This window comes from Xiphophorus couchianus, chromosome 10 (assembly GCF_001444195.1).
Source record: "Xiphophorus couchianus chromosome 10, X_couchianus-1.0, whole genome shotgun sequence".
Taxonomy (NCBI): domain Eukaryota; kingdom Metazoa; phylum Chordata; class Actinopteri; order Cyprinodontiformes; family Poeciliidae; genus Xiphophorus; species Xiphophorus couchianus.
The window spans coordinates 15,245,631-15,264,891 of record NC_040237.1 but is presented as its reverse complement, the minus strand read 5'-3'; the positions used below and the strand labels follow the sequence as shown (position 1 = coordinate 15,264,891).

Genomic DNA, 19,261 nt, shown 5'->3' with positions numbered 1-19,261 from the left:
TTTCAATATTTTCTGAAATGGCATGGGTAAAACAGGATCAAAATATGTTTGATTTTTTTGGGTGTTATTATTTCCTCCTCTTCCCCCCCCCCCCAAAAAAATCAAGTTGTGATTAATGAATGCAATCCAACTAGATTCTATATACAAAAAGGTTGCTCTTGACGATGACTCCATCCCGTCTCAGTGAGATATACTTCTATTAATAAAGGTGAAATAAAAATAGTGAAGTAATAAAACAATCTGTCTTTGACTTGCTACATCACATTGACATTTTAGCATTTTATCCACCAGTGTTTTGATTCTCAACCTACTCACTGAATACACGCGCTATTTCACTCACTGGTCTTTTGGCAAATTTGAATTCGGGTTGAACAGGGCCTTTTGTCTTTTAATTAGATCATATTAAATGCCAAGCAAAGAGATCAAAGTGCTATTTTGGGACTTTATTTCTAAGTGAAATATCGCTTACTAATTATCTAATTTTCATGTGTTATATGATATTTCTGTCATATGGCAAATAGAAGAATAAAAGATTTTGAAATAAATCTGGTCTAAGATAATCCAGATGTTAAAGGCCCTCTGAAACAGAAAACCCAAATTTGTTTCACCAGTCAAGACTATTTTAAGATGTTTTAAGCTGAATATTTTGTTCTCAAATGTCCAGAATGTTATAACAGGAAAAAAAAATCTAGTTAAAGAGTTTAGGATAATCTGTAATTGTAAGATAAAAATGTGGGGGGGACAAACAGACAAAAAAATAGAGTAATCTTGCATGACTGGCATTACAAGGCCTTTTCTCACTACTCTTTCACACTACTAATGTAGAACCATGTAAAATCACAGTAAATTAGATGGAAAGTTTAATGTTGAACCACAGTTTTCTTTAAATCTTTAAGTTCCTCAATGCTACCTGCTGGCTGTGCTCTACAGTAACTCTCATGTTTAGTGTATAAACCGTATTTCTGAAAACGCTCTGGAGTGTTTGGGAGGAGCGTGCTGAAAGTCTCTGAGATTGTGTAGAAATAGTCTACCAGGCCATTTAAATACCGAACACGTTTTTTGATAGGAACATGTGTAGGCACAGGCAGTCGTTGGATTCAATATATATATATATATATATATATATATATATATATATATAAATAAATATATATCTATATATAACTTTATTTGCCTATGTGTAACTGTCTATAACATCAAACTATTTATTTACTTTTGCCTTTATATTTTACTACCTTGTAGACATTATATGTGGGGTTACAATAAGTGGTTATTTAAAATGTTAAGAAACGAAGACAGGAGTCTGTTTTTCAAGAAAAAAAATTAAGGCATTTCAATGCTATGTGAATTGACACAACTCAAAATATCTTCAAAATTATGCTTTCAGCACCGAAATACTAGCAAAAGCATATTATGTGGGCCAGTTTTATTTTTTAGGACTCGGCGAGTTTGAATGACGTTTTTGGCTCAGATGTAATCATAAAACAAGAATCCATCGTAAATATAGTCTCCGTATTCACGTATCTCTAGTGAAACCCAAGACCAAATGAACACACGGACCGCGTGGCCTAATGGATAAGGCGTCTGACTTCGGATCAGAAGATTGAGGGTTCGAGTCCCTTCGTGGTCGTCTTTTTTACGAATATAAACATTCTCTGCTCCAGTCTTGTTATCCGCTTCATTAATGGACCATAGCTAACGACTCCGTAAGACTAAAGGTGAAGAGTCAATACTGCTAGTTTTCAACAAGTAAAGTGTGTTTTCTGGTTTGCCATGTTAGTCAGGCGTTTATAACAAAACCGTACAAACAATATGGATATACACTAATCTGAATAAACAAAAGCATCACATGCGCATACATTTTATATACAATATAACGAAATATATCTGATAATACACAAAACCACTCAACACAACAATGTCCGCCTTCAACCGTTTAAGTAAAGTCACAAGGCTTTTATTTTCATATTCTAGCAGAGTGGCGCAGCGGAAGCGTGCTGGGCCCATAACCCAGAGGTCGATGGATCGAAACCATCCTCTGCTATGGGATTCTTTTGTTTTTCGTTTACTCTGCTTTTATGCAAGGAAATGAATACTTATATGCGCTATACATTTTTCACAAAGTTTCCTCATATACGTGGACAACATTCACCGTCTCTAATATACATTATCGAATAGACTAAGCATCTATATGCAGCTTTAATTGATGACACTTACAAAACTTGTCTTCCTGTCATTGAATACGTACATTTGAAAACATACGCGAACAGAAGAATCATAATGATAAACTATACGGTAACAAGAACAAAAAAAAAAACAACAAAACGCTGATATGTGTAGCATTATCATTTAATGAGAAAAACTATTACTATTTACCTAACGGTAAAATCTGGCATCTCAACAAAACCTCATAAAATGATTTCTAGCAAGGATGGTCGTTTTTGGCTTCAGTAATTAAAATACGATGGCAACTGGAAAAATAAAAACCCCCCACATATTATGTAATGAAGTTCTACTGGACATGCATGATTTGCAATGTGAGTAAAATTTTCATAAACATCTGACTGTTTGTTCATTTTCATTGCAGCAACTGATCTATATCAATATACAGAATCATGTACTCTACAATATTACAATCAAAGAAGCTACAGAGAATATGTATTTTTGTCAGAATTAGGGTTTATTCTTTCAATCAAATTAAGATTTAATCAAGAGTAAGGGAATGTTACAAGCCATCGGGAAGTAATACATATGAAAAATCAGATATGATGCTTTCATCATCATTCTCTGTTGGTTATTTTAGTAGAGTAAGGAGCCAATAAACGGCCAATACCTGCTCAACTTCTTATCACCAGTGGCAAAAATGAAAAGCCTTCAAATACATAAATATTTTATTACAGTAGCACAATCCCACATTAAACAATGAAAAAAATAAATCAAAGTTTTATTTCAAATGGTTATTCAGAAAATCATTGGTAGCGCATTTCTTTGTACAACCGGAAAACACAAGATGCCAGTCTTGGCTGCAACATTCTATTTTACTTGTAGCACCTTGCTAGTACCTAGTTGGACCCCCGTTCGCTTTCAGAACCGCGTCAATCCTCTGTGTCATAGACTCAACAGCATGTCTGAAACATTCTTCGGAGATTTTGCTCCACGCGTGCGTGAGGGCGTCACTCAGCTGCTGCAGATTTGTCGGCTGAGCATCCATAATGCGAATCTCTCGCTCCACCGCATCCCACAGGTGCTCTATCGGATTGATATCCGTCGACTGCGGGGGCAACTGGAGTACGCCGAACTCGCTTTTATGCTCAAGAAACCAGCTTGAGATGACTTCAGCGTTATGATGGGGCGCATTCCCCTGCTGGAAGTAGCCGTCGGCAGACGGGTGCACCGCGGTCATGAAGGGACGGACGTGGTCTGCAACAAGACGGAGGTAGTCTGCTGTGTTTAAACTGTGCTCAATTGGCACTAAAGGACCCAATTTGTGCCAAGAAAACATCGCCCACACCATTACACCACCACCAGCAGTCTGAACCAGTGATCCCACGGAGGACGGATCTAGGCTTTCTTGTCGCTCATGCCAAATTTGGATCCGACCGTCCGACTGCTGCAGCTGAAATCGGGTCTCGCTGGACCAGGCAACGTTTTTCCAATCTGCTACTGTCCACTTCTGGTGAGCCTGTGCGAACTGCAGCCGTAGCTTCCTGTTCTTTACCGTCAGGACTGGCCCCCGGTGCGGTCTCCTGTTGCTGTAGCCCATTTGCTTCAAAGTACGGCGTGCCGTGCGTTCAGAGATGGTATTCTGCACGCCTTCGTTGTAGCGGGTCGTTATCTGAGCTACCGTCGCCTTTCTATCGTCTCGAATGAGTCGGTCCATTTTCATCTGGCCCCTGACGTCGACGAGGGATTTCCGCCCGCAAGACTGTCGCGTGCTAGACCTCTTCTTCTTCTCGGACCATTCTCTGTAGACCCGGGAGATGGTTGTGCGTGAAAAGCCCAGCAACTTGGCGGTTTCTGAAATACTGAGACCGGTGCGTCTGACGCCAACAATCCTGCCACGGTCAAAGTCACTTAAATCCCCATTCTTGCCCATTCTGATGCCTAGTGTAAACTTCTATACGTTTCCTTTTCACATCTACCGTAGATGCTTTATATGCACAAAACAAAGTGGCCAATGAGTGTGGATTACAAAACGATCACTCAATACTGCATCGTCAGTCGAAATCCACCCGTCGGCTGTTCTTGACTGATGAAAGGATTTTCTTCTGTCTGAGTCGCTCTTTGTGCCTCTTCTCGATCCTGCGCAACATATGAAATGACAAACTTGCAGTTTAAACATATACAGAAGCCCAAATCAATTCATTTCACTGGGTATCACCTGGCTGCTCTTACGACTGCGTCTTCGTCTGATGGTTCACGAGGTCTCTCGCTAGCCTCAGCTACGATGGCGGAGATCTTCTGTAGACAGTCCAAGAGGTTTCTCTGCTGACTCCTGCTCACCTCCGAGGTCACCAGGAGCTCCCCGGCCTTATTGATGCGGTTTTTGTTCTGTGGAGTTTTTCGAAGTGAAAATTAAATGTAAAAAAAAAAAAAAACAGGATCTAAAAAGTAGACCAGCTGTAATGTGTGTGATTCTCTAGATGTACAAAAAGATACGCGCGCCACATAACGAACCTTTCCTACAATTTTCTGTCGAACGTCTTCAGGGATCCAGTCGGCTGTATGCACGTGAAATCGGACCTCTGCTTTAGTGCTGACTGTGGATTAAGGTCATAACTTTAGAAAACACTCAAACAACACTTTTAGATTAACTGTAGGCTTAATAGCGGAGTCTTGCGGAAGTACGTATGGCCCTAAAATAGTAAATTCAAGAAGTATACATATTTTGGCAAAGCTCTGCACAACAATCTCTTTAAAACTAGCATTTGTTTACCTTTATTAACGTGCTGACCTCCAGGGCCGCTGCTCTTGCTGTAGGACACAGTCAGACGCTCTATGACCCAATAAGGGAGAGGACATAAATAAATAAAAATAAAAAAGTCAATCAGACTTTTCCTTTTCTTGTTTGATTCATCGGTTCATTTACCTACTGGAATGTGCACGTGCGTGTCCTGTTGAAGACAAAACAGTCAATGCATACATATATATATCTATATATATACAAAATATGAGCATAATATAACACAACAATAGGTTCCAGTTGAAGGGAATCGCTTTGTACTCATTTTATTTTCCTTATGAACAAATTAAACTAGTACAGTCATAACAAATTTTTTTTTTTCATATAAACGAAGGCTGTTCTTTATTTTACGTACCTCCGAAGAGTCTGACCCTCTAGTCCCATAATAAAGTTTCGACAAAGTGCTGTTGGTTAATTTGAAGCTAATACAGCTGAGGTTACCGAGCGGAGGACTCGCATTTACACTGCTACTACTGCAAAGTGAATATAAGCGTCGAATAATGCAGGTCGCCATGTTGGTTATGAAAGTCTAGCTTCTTCTTCTTTTCTTTTTTATGGCGGTTGGCAAACAACTTACAGGCGCATTACCGCCACCTTCCAGATTGGAGGATGAAAGTCTATGCTCTTCCTCTGGGGTTTTATGGCACCGGTAAAGTGTAATACCGCCCCCTGCTGAATGAGAGTATTTATAAAAGAGGTGGTCACTTTTTAATATATTAACTATCCAATATATATAACTTGGTGCAGCTTCGGGTTGTTTTGTATTTTTTCCCCCATAAAACTGCTGTCAATTAAAAAAACATGCTGGTTCTTTCGTTTCTTAATTTACTGGGAAACTGTAATTGAAGGAGTATACCGCCACCTACTGTACAGAAGTTCATGTTGACTTGATTTTAACAGTCTCATTGTTTTCTATATCCACATCTGTATTTACTGCAGTGCAGTCACAATTGCATGCCTGTATTAAGCAAGCATATTTTTTACATGCAACAAATAAGATTTCTAAATGGATATACCGTAGTATAGTAAAATTTGACAACTTCTTAAAATAGTGTAACATATTTTCCTCAAGGAAAAATTAACAAAATGCAATACTGCAGGTCTGGTTTCAACATTTTTCATGCTCCACTGAAATAATAATCACTGTGTTGAATATTCAGCTTTTTTTAACACTGGCATTAGTCTCTTTGGTATCATTATAGACACATTTTTCTTCAACCCAACATTAATTTCACTACGGTCTACTTACCGTCTTGGGCGTCCTCGTTATTACTTCTATTTCTAATTGTCTTTGCTAGTGCTCTCTCAAAAGCATTCCCTCTATTTTCTCAAATCTTCCTGTCTAATTTTCCGAATCTCCCATTTCTGACCCGATGCACCGATCCGCCACCGTTAATAACAACAACAGTCTGGAATATTCTCCCATTCTCTTCCGACTTCTGTTCATCCCACACGCCATTTTCGACGCCTTGTTTTGGGTGCAGTCCAGAATGTTTTTGTTGCAACCCTTTTACCACAAGCCAGCTCGACCTGCAAGAGACTTTCTTACCTAGACAATCAAACCGCTACTCCAGCTCACGCAGAGGACATATTCCGGGCCGCTGGCAGCTGACTGACGGTGTGTTTACTCTGTGCGGTAGCCAGGCCGCTGTACACAATGGAGAAACGCTACCGGAAACACGTGCCCTCCACCTCCACTGTAGGAAATACGCAATCTTCACCTAGCAAAGTTTTGATTTGTGTTTTATTTTTACTACCCTAGTATGCACTGAGACAGCTTTTGCAGCCAGTGAAGTTGTTACATACGGGCGACAATCATAGTTACAAATCAATCAGCTTGATGACAAAAGTCAGGTTCCACCGAGATTTGAACTCGGATCGCTGGATTCAGAGTCCAGAGTGCTAACCATTACACCATGGAACCATGTGACGCAAACGACAGAAAGATACATTTATCAACAACTGTATTTCTGACATATTTCATTGTTATACCTTAAACATTGACACTCTGGTCAAACAGCTTCTGTTTCTATTATATTAAACGGTTGTTACCGGCTGGTTAATATGTTTAACGACGCTCCCCTGCTCAAATTTTTGTCTACCTAAAAAAAAAAAGCTTCTAAATTTTTATTATAAATTAAAACGAGTGGCTATTCCTTTACAGAAGTACTCATTTTGGCAATGCATCGGAATCATTGTTCTATGGTTCGATTGCGGTCGGAAAACAACTAGGGATGGAAACACAGGGTGCGTTCCTTGGCAGTCAGCCGGCGAATGACCTGGGCATTAATGCTAAATAAAGGGAGTGGGCGGATTTTTTGTCTTAGATAGCAAAATGTTTTTGTTGTAGAAGTACGGGGTGTATTTAATGGCCTTTCTGTCCTTTTATGTTCATAACCAAGAGCTACTTCTCCATTCTCGGCACAACTTGTTTCCAACGCAGGCAGGTTGGGAGTGTCCTTTCCGAGTCCAACAGTCAAGCATATTAATTAAGGTGACTAATTACAAAGTATTTTTCTCTTATATTTCCACCAGTCAACCGGTTGAAAAGGCCCGCCTCTTTCACGTGTGGATCTTTTAAAAGGCAAGCCTCATTCTGACTGGTACACCCAATTCCTTACCTGTTGACAAAATTGCACCCTCACATTGACTTTACTGATGATTCGAAAAAAGACATTTATATTTGCTACCAAAACATCTGCTTTATTTAGCAACATATCATGTAGAAGAGGGCGCGCGCCTCCCCTCACCGATGCGATGATTGAAACGCTATTCAAACCACGCCCAGCCGGCGCACACAGCATAGCGGGTGACAAATGGGGCGGACCCAGTAAGTGTTTGAGGGAAGGAAAACAAAACAGAAGATCTGCGCATTTTATATGGACATAAATACATTTCGTAACATACACATAGCTGTAAAAATAGCTGTAACATGCACATAGCTTTTGAGTATTATTCTGGTATAACTAGCTAAGGAGTAATTTTGTTAGTTTCTAGCCTTTTTTTCCCCCCGGAATACCTCTAAGGTATTTTTAGCAAGGTAGCTCTAAGGTTAGCAGCTAAAAATGACCGCAGCTTCATCCGTTTTAGACGGGTTGCTTTTGTTGGCTCCACCTACGCGTTGAAGCGTTGTGCTCTCCGGAGTAAAACCACACATATCAGTTGTCACAGCCTTGTTTTTTTTTTTTTTTGTTTGTTTTGCTAGCTCTGAACTCTGGTAAGTGAGAGTTTTCAGCGTTAGCTAGCGGCTAACCCATGTGAGGCAGAAATGAAGTGGGGGCGAATTTTGCAATCGAGGAAGTCTGATGTGACAGCAAAAGGGCGAAGATCAGATCATTGCCAGAGCAGATGAAGTCATGCCTGACGTGCCAGCGTGTGTTGCTCAAGAGACTCGTGGTCCTGGTATAACAGCGGCTAGCAGTTTCGGTTAGCAGTTAGCAGTAGTAGTGAGGGATTTCAGCTTGTTTACAAAATGCCTGGAATGGTGGCGTTCGGGAGGCGCTGGGGGATCGCCAGCGATGATCTCGTCTTCCCCGGCTCTTTTGAGCTGCTACTCCGTGTGCTCTGGTATGTTGCTGCACCTCGTACACATTTTCCGTGTCTCACACATAGTTTACAAGAGTTCTGATGTTCGGTGCTGTTCCTCCTCAGGTGGATCGGCACCTTGATCTTGTTCACCTATCATAAGGGTCACTTTGATTGTAACGGCGGAGGGGTTCTGCATACCTACCTGGTTGGACTCTTGGTCGTGCTGGGGCTCATCATCCTGTCACTGTGGGCTATTGTCTATGTCAGTGCCCAAGGCAAGTAAACAAAAGAACACATCTCGCTGGACACAGAGGTTATTGCGATAAACGATAGTGTCGTTAATGCCGTTTATTGGAGACTGACAATGGAAGATTTTAAATATCCAAAATAAACAAACAAAACCACAGAACAAAGAGTTATCACTCAATCAATAAAGTTGATTTGCATAGCATATTTCAGCAACCAGGCAGTTTAAAGTACTTTGCATCATAAAAGAACAAAAATACAAAGTCATAGAACGCACAGTCAACATTTGTAGTGAACAATTATAAAGTCCCTGTAAACAAAATGGTCCTTCAGAAAAATGGCTGTTTGAGACGAAAGCACCAGACTCAAGACTTTTGTCATTTAGATTTTGGTAGAAACAGAGAAAAGCGAGACAAAACATAAATCACGCAGATGGAAATGATTGAGTTTGTTTGAGTCTACAATGCGATTAATTGCCTTATTCCTACAGGCCTATTTAAGGTAGACGCTGTTGGTCCGTGTATTTCTCGGCTACAAATTTTGGGGAGTCACTTGGTGCATCCAGATCTTCATCGCTATAATCTTGTCATTATGATTTTTATCGTTAAGCATCAACTTAAGGTTGCGCTGCAACGGTCATGTTGCGTAATCACGCGACGCAGGAAGGAAGCGGCGAACATTGTGTCCTTTTCTGTGATGAAACGCTGGCAATTTTGAAGAGATTTTGTAATAATTGTAGCGCCCGCCTTGCACTGCAGCTAATGAAACATCCACCAGTCAACGCTGTCGTAATCATGTGTCATGAATGCCTTGTTCAAGATGTCTGTTGTGGATATTAGTGATATCTGCGGATTATTCCCTCAGGCACTATCACCAACCCTGGCGCGCGGCGCTCCATGCCGGCCCTGGTGTACCTGCGAGCGTTGCTCTACATCCCAGAGTTCGTGTGGGCCTGCCTGGGAGCCGTCTGGGTGTCCGACGACAGCCGAGGCTGCGCACCAGCCACTGTGGGTGCGGTTATCACTGCTGTTATTACCAGGTAGGAGCCTTTACATTTCGTTTTTTTTAAAAAAAAATTTTTATATGTGTATATATAGTGTGTATACTAGTCAGAGACTTGGTGTTTTATGGAATGAGATGTGATGATGTACTTTGTGGTCACACTTCATATTTTAAACCGTTTCCAGCCCGTCCCCATCAGAGACGTGCTTTAAATAAATGTTTTGTTTCGTTTCCCCTCCGCCCCCAGCTGGGTCATCCTGCTGTTCACGGGTCTGGGTGTGGTTTTCGTCTTCGATCCGATGGGCAGGCGCCGCCTTCAGCCGGGCCCCGCCGAGCCGCTGGGGGTGCGGGACATGGAGAGCAGCGGGGGCACCCAGTTCCTGTCCACGGCTCGCTCTCTGGCCACCAAGGTGTGGGAGTGCCGACTGCGGCTGCTGTGCTGCTGCCTGCCGCAGGACGAGAGCCACCGGGCGGCTTTCTCCAGCATCTCGCAGCTACTCAGTGACTTCTTCTCCGTAAGAGACAACTTATATATAATATATATATATATGTATCATCTGGATTGCAGTGTGAGATTTTGTCTTGTGTGGAATAATGCTGCAGGACACAGACCTGGTGCCCAGTGACATAGCAGCTGGTTTGGCTCTGCTGCACCAGGAGCAGGATAAGATGGAGCGCAGCAGAGACCCAGAGGACATCGTTACCCACAGCCCCTCCTCCCCTATCGTAAGTAACACGGTTACAGTAAAACCCGGACTAGATACCAGTAGGGCTGAAACGATTAATCACGTTAATAATGATTAATTGATTATTGAAATAACTGTCAACTAATGTAGTAGTAGATCAATTGTATTAATTGTGATTAATCTATTATTGAAAGAATCGTCAACTAACTTGGTAATCAATTATTCAGATTAATTGTGATTGATTATCAACTAGTTTGTCGACTAGTTTTGTAATCAATTAATTGAATTGATTATTCACGTAATCATCAATTAATTAAGTCATTGATTAATTGTGGTTAATTGATTATTGAAACAATTGTCGACTAATTTAATAACAGATTAATTGGGATCAATCAATTGCTGAAAGAAACGTCAATTAATTTAGTTATTGATTAATCAGATTAACCGTGATTAATCGATTATTGAAATAATCATCAACAAATTTAGTAATCGATTAATCGTTAAGTGGAGTGTACAGACTCACGTCACTTGGTGAAAACCCCCCCAACATATTCAGAGCAGTAATTAAACCAAAACTGTACAGAAATGTATACATTTTGCTTTTACGATAAAAACAATGTATGTCTGTAAATATGTTTTAGGCAAAACTCATGGAGTGGTGTAGTATTAGCTTCACCCAGTTAAGATTTACTAAAGGAATGCTATGGTATTGCATTTTAGGCAGTAACATGTTTATTTTCTTACCTCAAAAATGAATTAAATTAGTTTATTTGCATCCTTTGACGTATTTCTAATATTACACAAAAAACACATTAGTGGTTAAGTGAAAAATCTGTACAATATGCTATTTTATTTATCCAATTAATCAAATAAACTTCAGAATAACTGATGAATTAATCTGTTTTTAAATCGATGGCCAGTTGCGGCCATAAACACGAATCCCTGTGCGCGCTTTTTAAAGTTGACCGCCTCTTCCTGTCCTCAGGACCAGGATCTGCAGACGGAGCTGGAGAAAGCGGCTCACTGCATGCAGTTCGCGGCGGCGGCTTACGGCTGGCCTCTGTACGTCTACTCCAACCCCTTCACTGCGCCCTGCAAGCTCAGCGGAGACTGGTGAGGCGCTCTTTGAATATAAGTCCGGCGTCGGGTCGGCTCCGCCTCGATCCGACCCGAAATCTAACGTGCGTCTGCGCGCTGCAGCTGCAGAACCAGCGCCGCGGCGTACGACGTCGTGGGAGGCGACCACCTCGGCTGCCACTTCTCCTCCATCCTCCAAGCCACCGGACTGCAGTACAGAGACTTTATATACGTTAGCTTCCACAACCAGGTTACAGTTCTGTTTATTTACAGTGCGTTCACTCCCGACCGGTCACGTTTAAGTTCTGAGCAAACCCGATGTGCCCCACAGATCTACGAGATCCCGTTTTTTGTGGCGTTGGATCACAAGAGGGAAGCGGTCCTCGTAGCGGTCAGAGGAACACTGTCGCTAAAGGTGAGTTAAATCGGACATCGTGAAAGATTTTCCTACTCACAGCACTTTTCGTTTTGTACAGTTTGACACATTATGTTATGTATTTTAGCATTTTATGATAGACCAAGGGTCTGTGACCTGCTTGTTCTGTTTGTTTGTTTCTTCTCTACCACCTTTAGAAATCTGTCCAGCATTTGAAGCAAAGACCAACTAATCCTTAAAGAGTGACTTTTCTTGAAAAAAAAAAACACTAAATGGTAAAACTTGGTCCAATAAATTGCGTTTGTTACAATCTTTATAAATTAAAATGAAATAATAATTTTAACAGCGAGAAATGCATATATTTTTTCTCTTTTTAAACATTTTGCTAATGCCAATAAATCAGCCTCTAAACGCCATCCACTGTTGCTCTTAATGACTTTGGCTAAAATTAAAAAATATATATATATTGAGCAATGCTTTAAAGTTGTGTCATAATTAGAAAAATGTCAGTTTTATTGGGTTTGTTTCTTTTATGATTGTGTGAACAATCTTATTTATTAAGTAATTTTTTTGTCAAGTTGCACACTTGGTGTTTTTTTCTTAGCATAATAAACTTTGAAAAAAACTATACAAAACCGAAAAACAAAACGAATGAAATATGGAAAACGAATACATGATCTTCCATTTATTTTCCAAATTAAAAGGTAGAAAATGTGGCCTGCATTCATATGCAGACCCCTTTAGTTCGGTGCCCTGAAATAATAATACTAAATTGCCTATTTTCCCCTTTCTCAGCCTCATAAGTAATGTTTTGAAGAGCAGTTTTGTACACAGAGACTTCATAATGCTTATTATAGTTTTAGTTATGCGCGGTTTTTATTTCCAATTTATTGATTTTGGATATTTAAAATGTCTTCCAGTTCCTGCGTTAGGCGTTCTTGAGAAATGAAAGTTTGTTCGTCTTTGTGACGGCGTACTTCCATCATCACACCATTGTCACTATATTACTTGGAAAATAGTCTCAATACTTCAGTGTTGTCGTTTATCGCGATAACTTCTGGGGACAATTTACCGTCCAACAAAACTCGTCACCGTGACAGGCCGAGTCGGTTGTTTACATTCATCTGAGCTGTGTTGGCGAGGAAAGAGGTCAAATATTCCATCCTCGCTTTCAGAATCACTTCCTTGTTTTTCTGAAAGACGGACTGCCTCGAACCGAAACATCTCTCTCTCTCTGAAATATTAGCACTTGCTACAAAGAGGAAAAAAGACGAAAACGGGAAGTGAGACTCGTTTGTGGCCTGACATGTATCTGTGTGTGCCTATGATTAGATGCAGAAGGTTAAATCTTGTTTTGACTTTGGTCATCCACAAAAAAAAAATTAAACGCTAAAAGAAAATACAAAAAAAAAAAACGTATACGTTTCATGTTTGTTTTTCCCTGCAGGATGTCCTGACAGACCTGTCTGCTGAATGTGAGAACCTGCCAGTCGAAGGCGTGTCTGGAGCTTGCTACGCTCACAAGGTGAGGCACATTCCAACTGAACCTTTAGCCGTTAGCATAATCACAACTAGTCTTTTCTAAAGAACAAGTAAATAACCAAATAATAATGATGAGTAAGTAAACCTGTCTGCTGCAGGGCATGTGCCAGGCGGCGGGCTACATCTACAAGAAGCTCGTCAACGACGGCATCCTGAACCAGGCCTTCTCCGTCGTCCCGGTAACGAGTGTAAACAAACAACATGATTTAGTGGAGTGTATGACCAGTGGTGATGTGGGACAGTTTATTGTCCAAAAGCCCTGGAAACATAAAAAAAAAAAAAAATACGAGGAGACTTTGAGTCTGCATCTGAAAACGGGTTGTCATGGCTACCTTTTTGCAGTTGCACACTTGCAATCAACTCAGGGGGGGACAAAATAAATCTGATTTTTTTTCACAGGCTTCTCAGTAAAAACGTAAATATACATATATATAAATATTTTTTTTTAAACTTTATTTTTGTTATTTTAGCAGTTTTATAGATACACATACATACATTGAACAGTTAGACCCCCTTCTAACAAAAATTACAGAGCACCTAGTTTTAAATATATATTTTTAACGTGAACCATAAACAGTTCATATGTTCCCATTCTTATAGCTGTGAAGCCCGCAGCATCACAGGTCCTCCCACTTGCTTAACAAAAGTGTTTTTCTACATTTTCATCGCTTGTTTTTACAAAAAAAAAAAACACATAGACATATTTCCCCCCATTTTCCTAATTAATGTTATGAGACTGCTACTTGCAGTGAAAGATGAATGTATATCAAGGCTCTGAACGCATCGAGCCAATATAATTGTATCTGTTCGTCAAACCGGACGGATTTGTGTAAACGGTGTGTTTGTGTGTCGCTGTAATGGTAGGAGTATAAACTGGTGGTCACGGGTCACAGTCTGGGGGCCGGCACAGCCGCCCTGCTGGCCATCCTGCTGCGCACTTCCTTCCCCACCCTGCAGTGTTACTCGTTCTCACCACCAGGGGGCCTCCTGAGGTAAAGCAGGACTTCACAGGACTCAGTCTCCCCCTTTAGTCTTCACTTTCTTTAACTTTTGGGGGAAAAAACATTGATTTTTGCTGGCGTTGATGTTCTTCCTGACATGCGTTTTATTTTCTGTGTGCAGTAAAGCCTTAGCTGAATACTCCAAGGACTTTGTGGTGTCTGTGGTGTTGGGGAAGGATCTGGTTCCTAGGTAAGATATTCCTATCGTCAGGGTTCGTACAGGTGCTTGAAATCCTTGACGATGCTTGAATTTCATTTAGGCGTTTTCAAGGCTTGGTCTCTGTATAAAGTGCTTGATATTCAAAGTGCACAGTTTTGTTATAAAGTGCAATTTGACGTTGGATTAAAATCCTAAATTTGGAAAATGTGATTTACAGTTGAAACCAGATATTTTCATACACTTAGTAAAATAAAAATTTTTTTCCCTCAGTCTGAAATTCAATCAGACCAAACTTTTCTAGTTTTAGGTTAGTTAAGAGTTACTAAAATTATTTCTACTCACTGAATGTCAGAAAACTTGACAAGAACTTGTAACTTTCTTTACAGATTGTGTTTAAGGATTTAATCTGAGCAGGAAAGTAATTTACCTTAACACGATTTGTTTGCATTGTTCCAACATTATGAATATTTATTATTCTTAATGGCTCATAGATATTATTGATCTGTGTAGTTTATATCTTACACTTTAACCAAAGTTATTGAAATTGGGGGAGTTTTGTTTAAATTAGTGTTTTGTTCAGTCATGCCTGTGAGAGAGAAAATTTCTAAAAAATAACTTTTTGCTATATTTCCCTTGTCCCTACAGAATACTAGCTGATACAGTTTCTGATAATATCATTTATAATCAGAAACTGTAATAAATGATATGCGAGAGTGAATTGAAACTGCCTGTTTTGTTCATTTGTATATATTTTTTTAATCTCCCAAGTGTGGAAAAGTTTGAAAACTTACTTTGAAAATGCTTCTGAAGTGCTCTTGAACTTTGCTGTGGGAAACGTGTACAAATCTTGTATTGTCTGCTGTCGTGTTCTGCTGGACTTCATGTCGGATTCAATAGCTACTGTATTCCCGTTTCACAGACTGAGCATCCCCAACATGGAGGACCTGAAGAGACGGATCCTGAAAATAGTCACAAACTGCAATAAGCCCAAAGTGAGTCTAGACTCGGAGCGTTGCAGTCGCACGTTTCTGTGCCCCGAGTCCAACCTGGCCGTGTCTGACGCCGCTGTCTTGTGTGTTGCAGTACCGCATCCTGCTGCAGGGGTGTTGGTACGAGCTGTTTGGAGGGGACCCGGACGACTTCCCCACCGAGATGGACAGCAGGAGGGAGGAGCAGCTCAGCCAGCCGCTGCTGGGGGAGGAGTCGCTGGTGATCCGCCACTCGTCGTCCTATCAGAGCCTGGCGTCGGACGACTCCCCCGCCCACGCGGCCGCGCACTTGCCGCTCTTCCCACCGGGGCGCATACTGTTCATCACGGAGGACGGGCCGTCGCGGAGGTCGGTCTCTGCACGCCGCGACTAACGATTATTTTAGTTATTGATTAATCGTTTACTCAGACGATTAATCGGGTAAAAAGAAATTGCCGTATTCTGCAATTTTTTTCTTTTAAGCTTTTTTACGCAACACTAAAAACACCTTAAATGCAAAGAAACAATTCAATTCCTTTATTAGGTAAGAAAATAACTGTTTTAACAGCTTTCCTGCAGTGAACACTTGATCATTTGTAGCAAAGGATTCATCTGCAGCTATGAAAATACTTTTGTCATCAAATTATTAAAAGCTCTGCTTGACTTATCAATATAGTGTAGTAGTAGTTATTAAGAATTAGACAGCAAGAGATGCTTAACAGCAATTTTTTTATTTTTAGTCATTTGAACCAGGAGAAGCTTTAAATATGCTACCTGAGGAGTTGTGGGTATAAAATATTTACAGAAAAAGTTTCTTTTTCTATCTTAAGTGCAAACTCTATACATTTTTTGGTACAGTTTTGGCTTAATTACTGCTCTGACAATGTGTTGTTCTTTTAGCAAAACGGCTTAAAAAAAAAATCCATATACGTAAATTAACGATTAATTGAGTATGAGCACTTATTATTTTGATATGTGATATAATACCCTGCTAAACACTCAAGTCCTGGCACCAAAAATGTAAATTAATCTGAAACTACAGTAGTTCTATTGTTTATATTTTGATACGCTCACATATCAGGACGTACTGTACACATCAGCTGACGCCTCAAATGACATCATTTCCTTCGCAGCTGACACCTTTGTTCCATCTTTCCTCTTGATGGAATCTGCTCCGGCTAATTTAATTTGAACTGCTTTCGGCGCTTGAAATTAAGACAACACAAGCTAATGTGGTTGAAATGCACTGTGGCCTTCATTTAGGAAGCATAACTCGACTTGTCAGTAACCTCTGGTGTTGCATCCCAATTCTGGTTAGCGAATGAGTTCAAAAAGTAATCGCCCCCTCCGGATGTGCAGTTTTTCGAACAGTTGACGATTATGATGTACTTTATTTTGGTCTAACTCATAAAACTTTCCCACAAAATACATGAAAGTTTAAAAAAATTTTTTTAATGAAACTTAACCACATGTGATAATGGTGGGAATGCATGGTTGTATCACAGGGAAAATTTTAATTCTGTAAAGTTTGACTGTTGATTGTTTATATTCCTACAAGACTTTAATCTCTTTTTGTCTTTTTAATAAAACAATTTATTTATAGAATAGTCAGAATGACAGGGCTGCGTCGGGTTACATCAGGGTGCCTTGCATCATTAAAAAGTTGCAAATTCTTCTATCTCAAATTAAGACCGTAAAATGTCTTAAATTAAAAAAAACACGTTAATCAAATATCTTAAATTTTGCCTCGGCAGGACTACTTAATTTTCTCGCGAGATTTTTTGTCAGGCAAAAGTTTGAGGCACCTCCTTTGCGTTGTGAGGCTAACGGTAAATAGCTGGTAATATTCCTTTCCAAGCTAGTTCGCTTTTTTTTTTTTTTTTTTTTTTAACGTCCATCATGGGTAAGTGCAAATTTATCGCCGCGACGTGGCTGGACGACGTTTGTACGTTTCCGTGGAGATAAAGGGCTTACATTCCATTCACAGTTGTCTTAAAAAGTCTTCCATTTTAACTGGTGAAACCCCGTATATTGAATGCTCCGCTTTGTCCAAATCTTTGCTTATCAAAGCCCCAGTTTATCTTTTGCCTCTTTGTTGTCTCCAGAGGAGCTTCCAGCCTCGGATGATTAGAGATGCTGACAGTCATATGAACACTTCTTGTTCCTGCGTCACAGCACAGCTTAAAAAAAAGAAAAGCAAAAAAAAGCTCCACCATTTACACCAACTTGTTCTTCTTTTGTTTTTGTTTCCACAGGTCCTGCTTCTCCCAGGTTCGGTACCGTGCCGACTGGTCCAGCGAAACAGCGTTCCGGAGCATCTTGATCAGCCCCAGGATGCTGGTGGATCACATGCCCGACGCCGTGCTCCGAGCCCTGAACAGCCTGTGCAGCGACGGCCCCTTCTCCCTCTGCCCGTCATCGCTAAGCATGACGGGCAGAAACCCGCACATTTCTATGTGAGGTGCACTAAAATAAATAAATAACAATAAAAAAAAGAAGGGGGGGAGGCTCCCTCTTCACGTCCGCGCTACAAGACGACTTTTACTCGCGTGTTTACATCCGATCCAGGTTCCCACTACTTCCCAACCTGCGATCCCCGTCTACTACTTCATATCGTTTGGTCAAGTTCCTGTTTTATTGCGCTTCTAAATTGTTCAATCATTAGATTTAAATTTTGATGGGAGATTTGAATCTGTGGAGCTTTGCCTGATTTGTAAAAAAAAAAGGAAAACCCATCGAAACACAGAGTCATGCACTTTTTTTTTTTAATGATTTAATGCAAGAATTGCTCTTTTGTTTTTTTTTCTTTGCTTTATTTGAAGTTGCTCCATGAGCGACTGTATATCATATTTGAATGTTATGTATACAATGTGACAGTGTGGAGTATTTTAACTGTAATGTCAGTGATTTTGGTTTTTTGTGTCGTTTGAATGGCTCAGATGAAGATTGACTTGTTACCAAGGGTGACTTTGGAGCGTTCTGATTGGATGGTGCGGTGAAGAAAAAAAATGAGGGTATTCATATTGTTGTGTTTGTGAACTGTAGATAGGAATGTCCTGTGATTTTATTTTATTTTTAATGTTTTGAAACATCAGGATGAACAGTGCCTATGCATTATATGAAAAAAATGAAACCCAAAAACACTAAGTAAAGTTCAGAACTGCAGTTGCTTAAAATTCGAACATGACTGAAAGTAAAAAGTCGAAAGATTGTGCTTTTCTTTGTGGAATTTACCTGCTTGCTATGGATGTTGCCATTCTTTTTCCAAGAAAAAATTTCGTACCCTCTTAGGAATGCATTTGAAAGCTGAAAGCAAATAAAAGCATTTGTGAAGTGTACACAGTTTGCTTGTTCCAGGTCTCAGTATTCACTGTCCTTGAAGTCTTGGAAGAAGAAAAATTGTATAGAGGCTCCACAGTGCTGAGAGTGGGGGTGAATGCAAATGCACTCCATACTTTTTCAGATTTCTATATTTTTTTTATTATTTAGAAAAGGTTAAAGTATAATTTTAACGTGTCACAATATTTAAAAAAAAAAGATCATGAGGTTTGAATACACTTGCAGCTCACTAATTATTTAGGGAGGCTAATCTCGACGGTTTTCCGGAATAAAAAAATAACGCACCCTGTGCACTTCATCACGTGACGTCATGACAAGAGTTCAGTCACCAGCATATATGTTCAAGGGATGCTGGGAAATCCCTATTTCAAAA

The 19,261-nt window shown here is 40.1% G+C and overlaps 2 protein-coding genes and 3 non-coding genes across 5 annotated transcripts; 3 read left to right on the top strand and 2 right to left on the bottom strand.

The window, feature by feature from the left end:
* The first annotated feature begins 1,557 nt into the window (after positions 1–1,557).
* On the top strand, positions 1,558–1,630 carry trnar-ucg (transfer RNA arginine (anticodon UCG)). The gene has a single exon. It is a non-coding gene; the product is annotated as a tRNA-Arg (tRNA).
* Positions 1,631–1,972: 342 nt separating this feature from the next.
* Positions 1,973–2,044, top strand: trnam-cau (transfer RNA methionine (anticodon CAU)). Its single transcript has one exon. It is a non-coding gene; the product is annotated as a tRNA-Met (tRNA).
* Positions 2,045–4,162: 2,118 nt separating this feature from the next.
* mrpl58 (mitochondrial ribosomal protein L58) lies at positions 4,163–6,506 on the bottom strand. Its single transcript, XM_028029848.1, has 6 exons — positions 5,319–6,506; positions 5,090–5,114; positions 4,937–4,996; positions 4,678–4,760; positions 4,382–4,551; positions 4,163–4,302 (listed from the first exon to the last, which is right to left on the bottom strand). Exons 1-6 carry the CDS (start codon positions 5,475–5,477, stop codon positions 4,218–4,220), a joined length of 582 nt encoding a protein of 193 aa, XP_027885649.1. The 5' UTR covers positions 5,478–6,506; the 3' UTR covers positions 4,163–4,217.
* A 309-nt stretch (positions 6,507–6,815) lies between these two features.
* trnaq-cug (transfer RNA glutamine (anticodon CUG)) lies at positions 6,816–6,887 on the bottom strand. The gene has a single exon. It is a non-coding gene; the product is annotated as a tRNA-Gln (tRNA).
* Positions 6,888–7,768: 881 nt separating this feature from the next.
* Positions 7,769–18,892, top strand: daglb (diacylglycerol lipase, beta). Its single transcript, XM_028029847.1, has 15 exons — positions 7,769–8,530; positions 8,615–8,766; positions 9,602–9,776; positions 9,987–10,254; positions 10,343–10,465; positions 11,411–11,538; positions 11,626–11,752; positions 11,834–11,917; positions 13,326–13,403; positions 13,519–13,599; positions 14,285–14,412; positions 14,543–14,611; positions 15,501–15,573; positions 15,665–15,918; positions 17,805–18,892. The coding sequence occupies exons 1-15, from the start codon at positions 8,436–8,438 to the stop codon at positions 18,007–18,009; spliced, it is 2,040 nt and encodes a 679-aa protein (XP_027885648.1). The 5' UTR covers positions 7,769–8,435; the 3' UTR covers positions 18,010–18,892.
* The last annotated feature ends 369 nt before the right edge of the window (positions 18,893–19,261 follow it).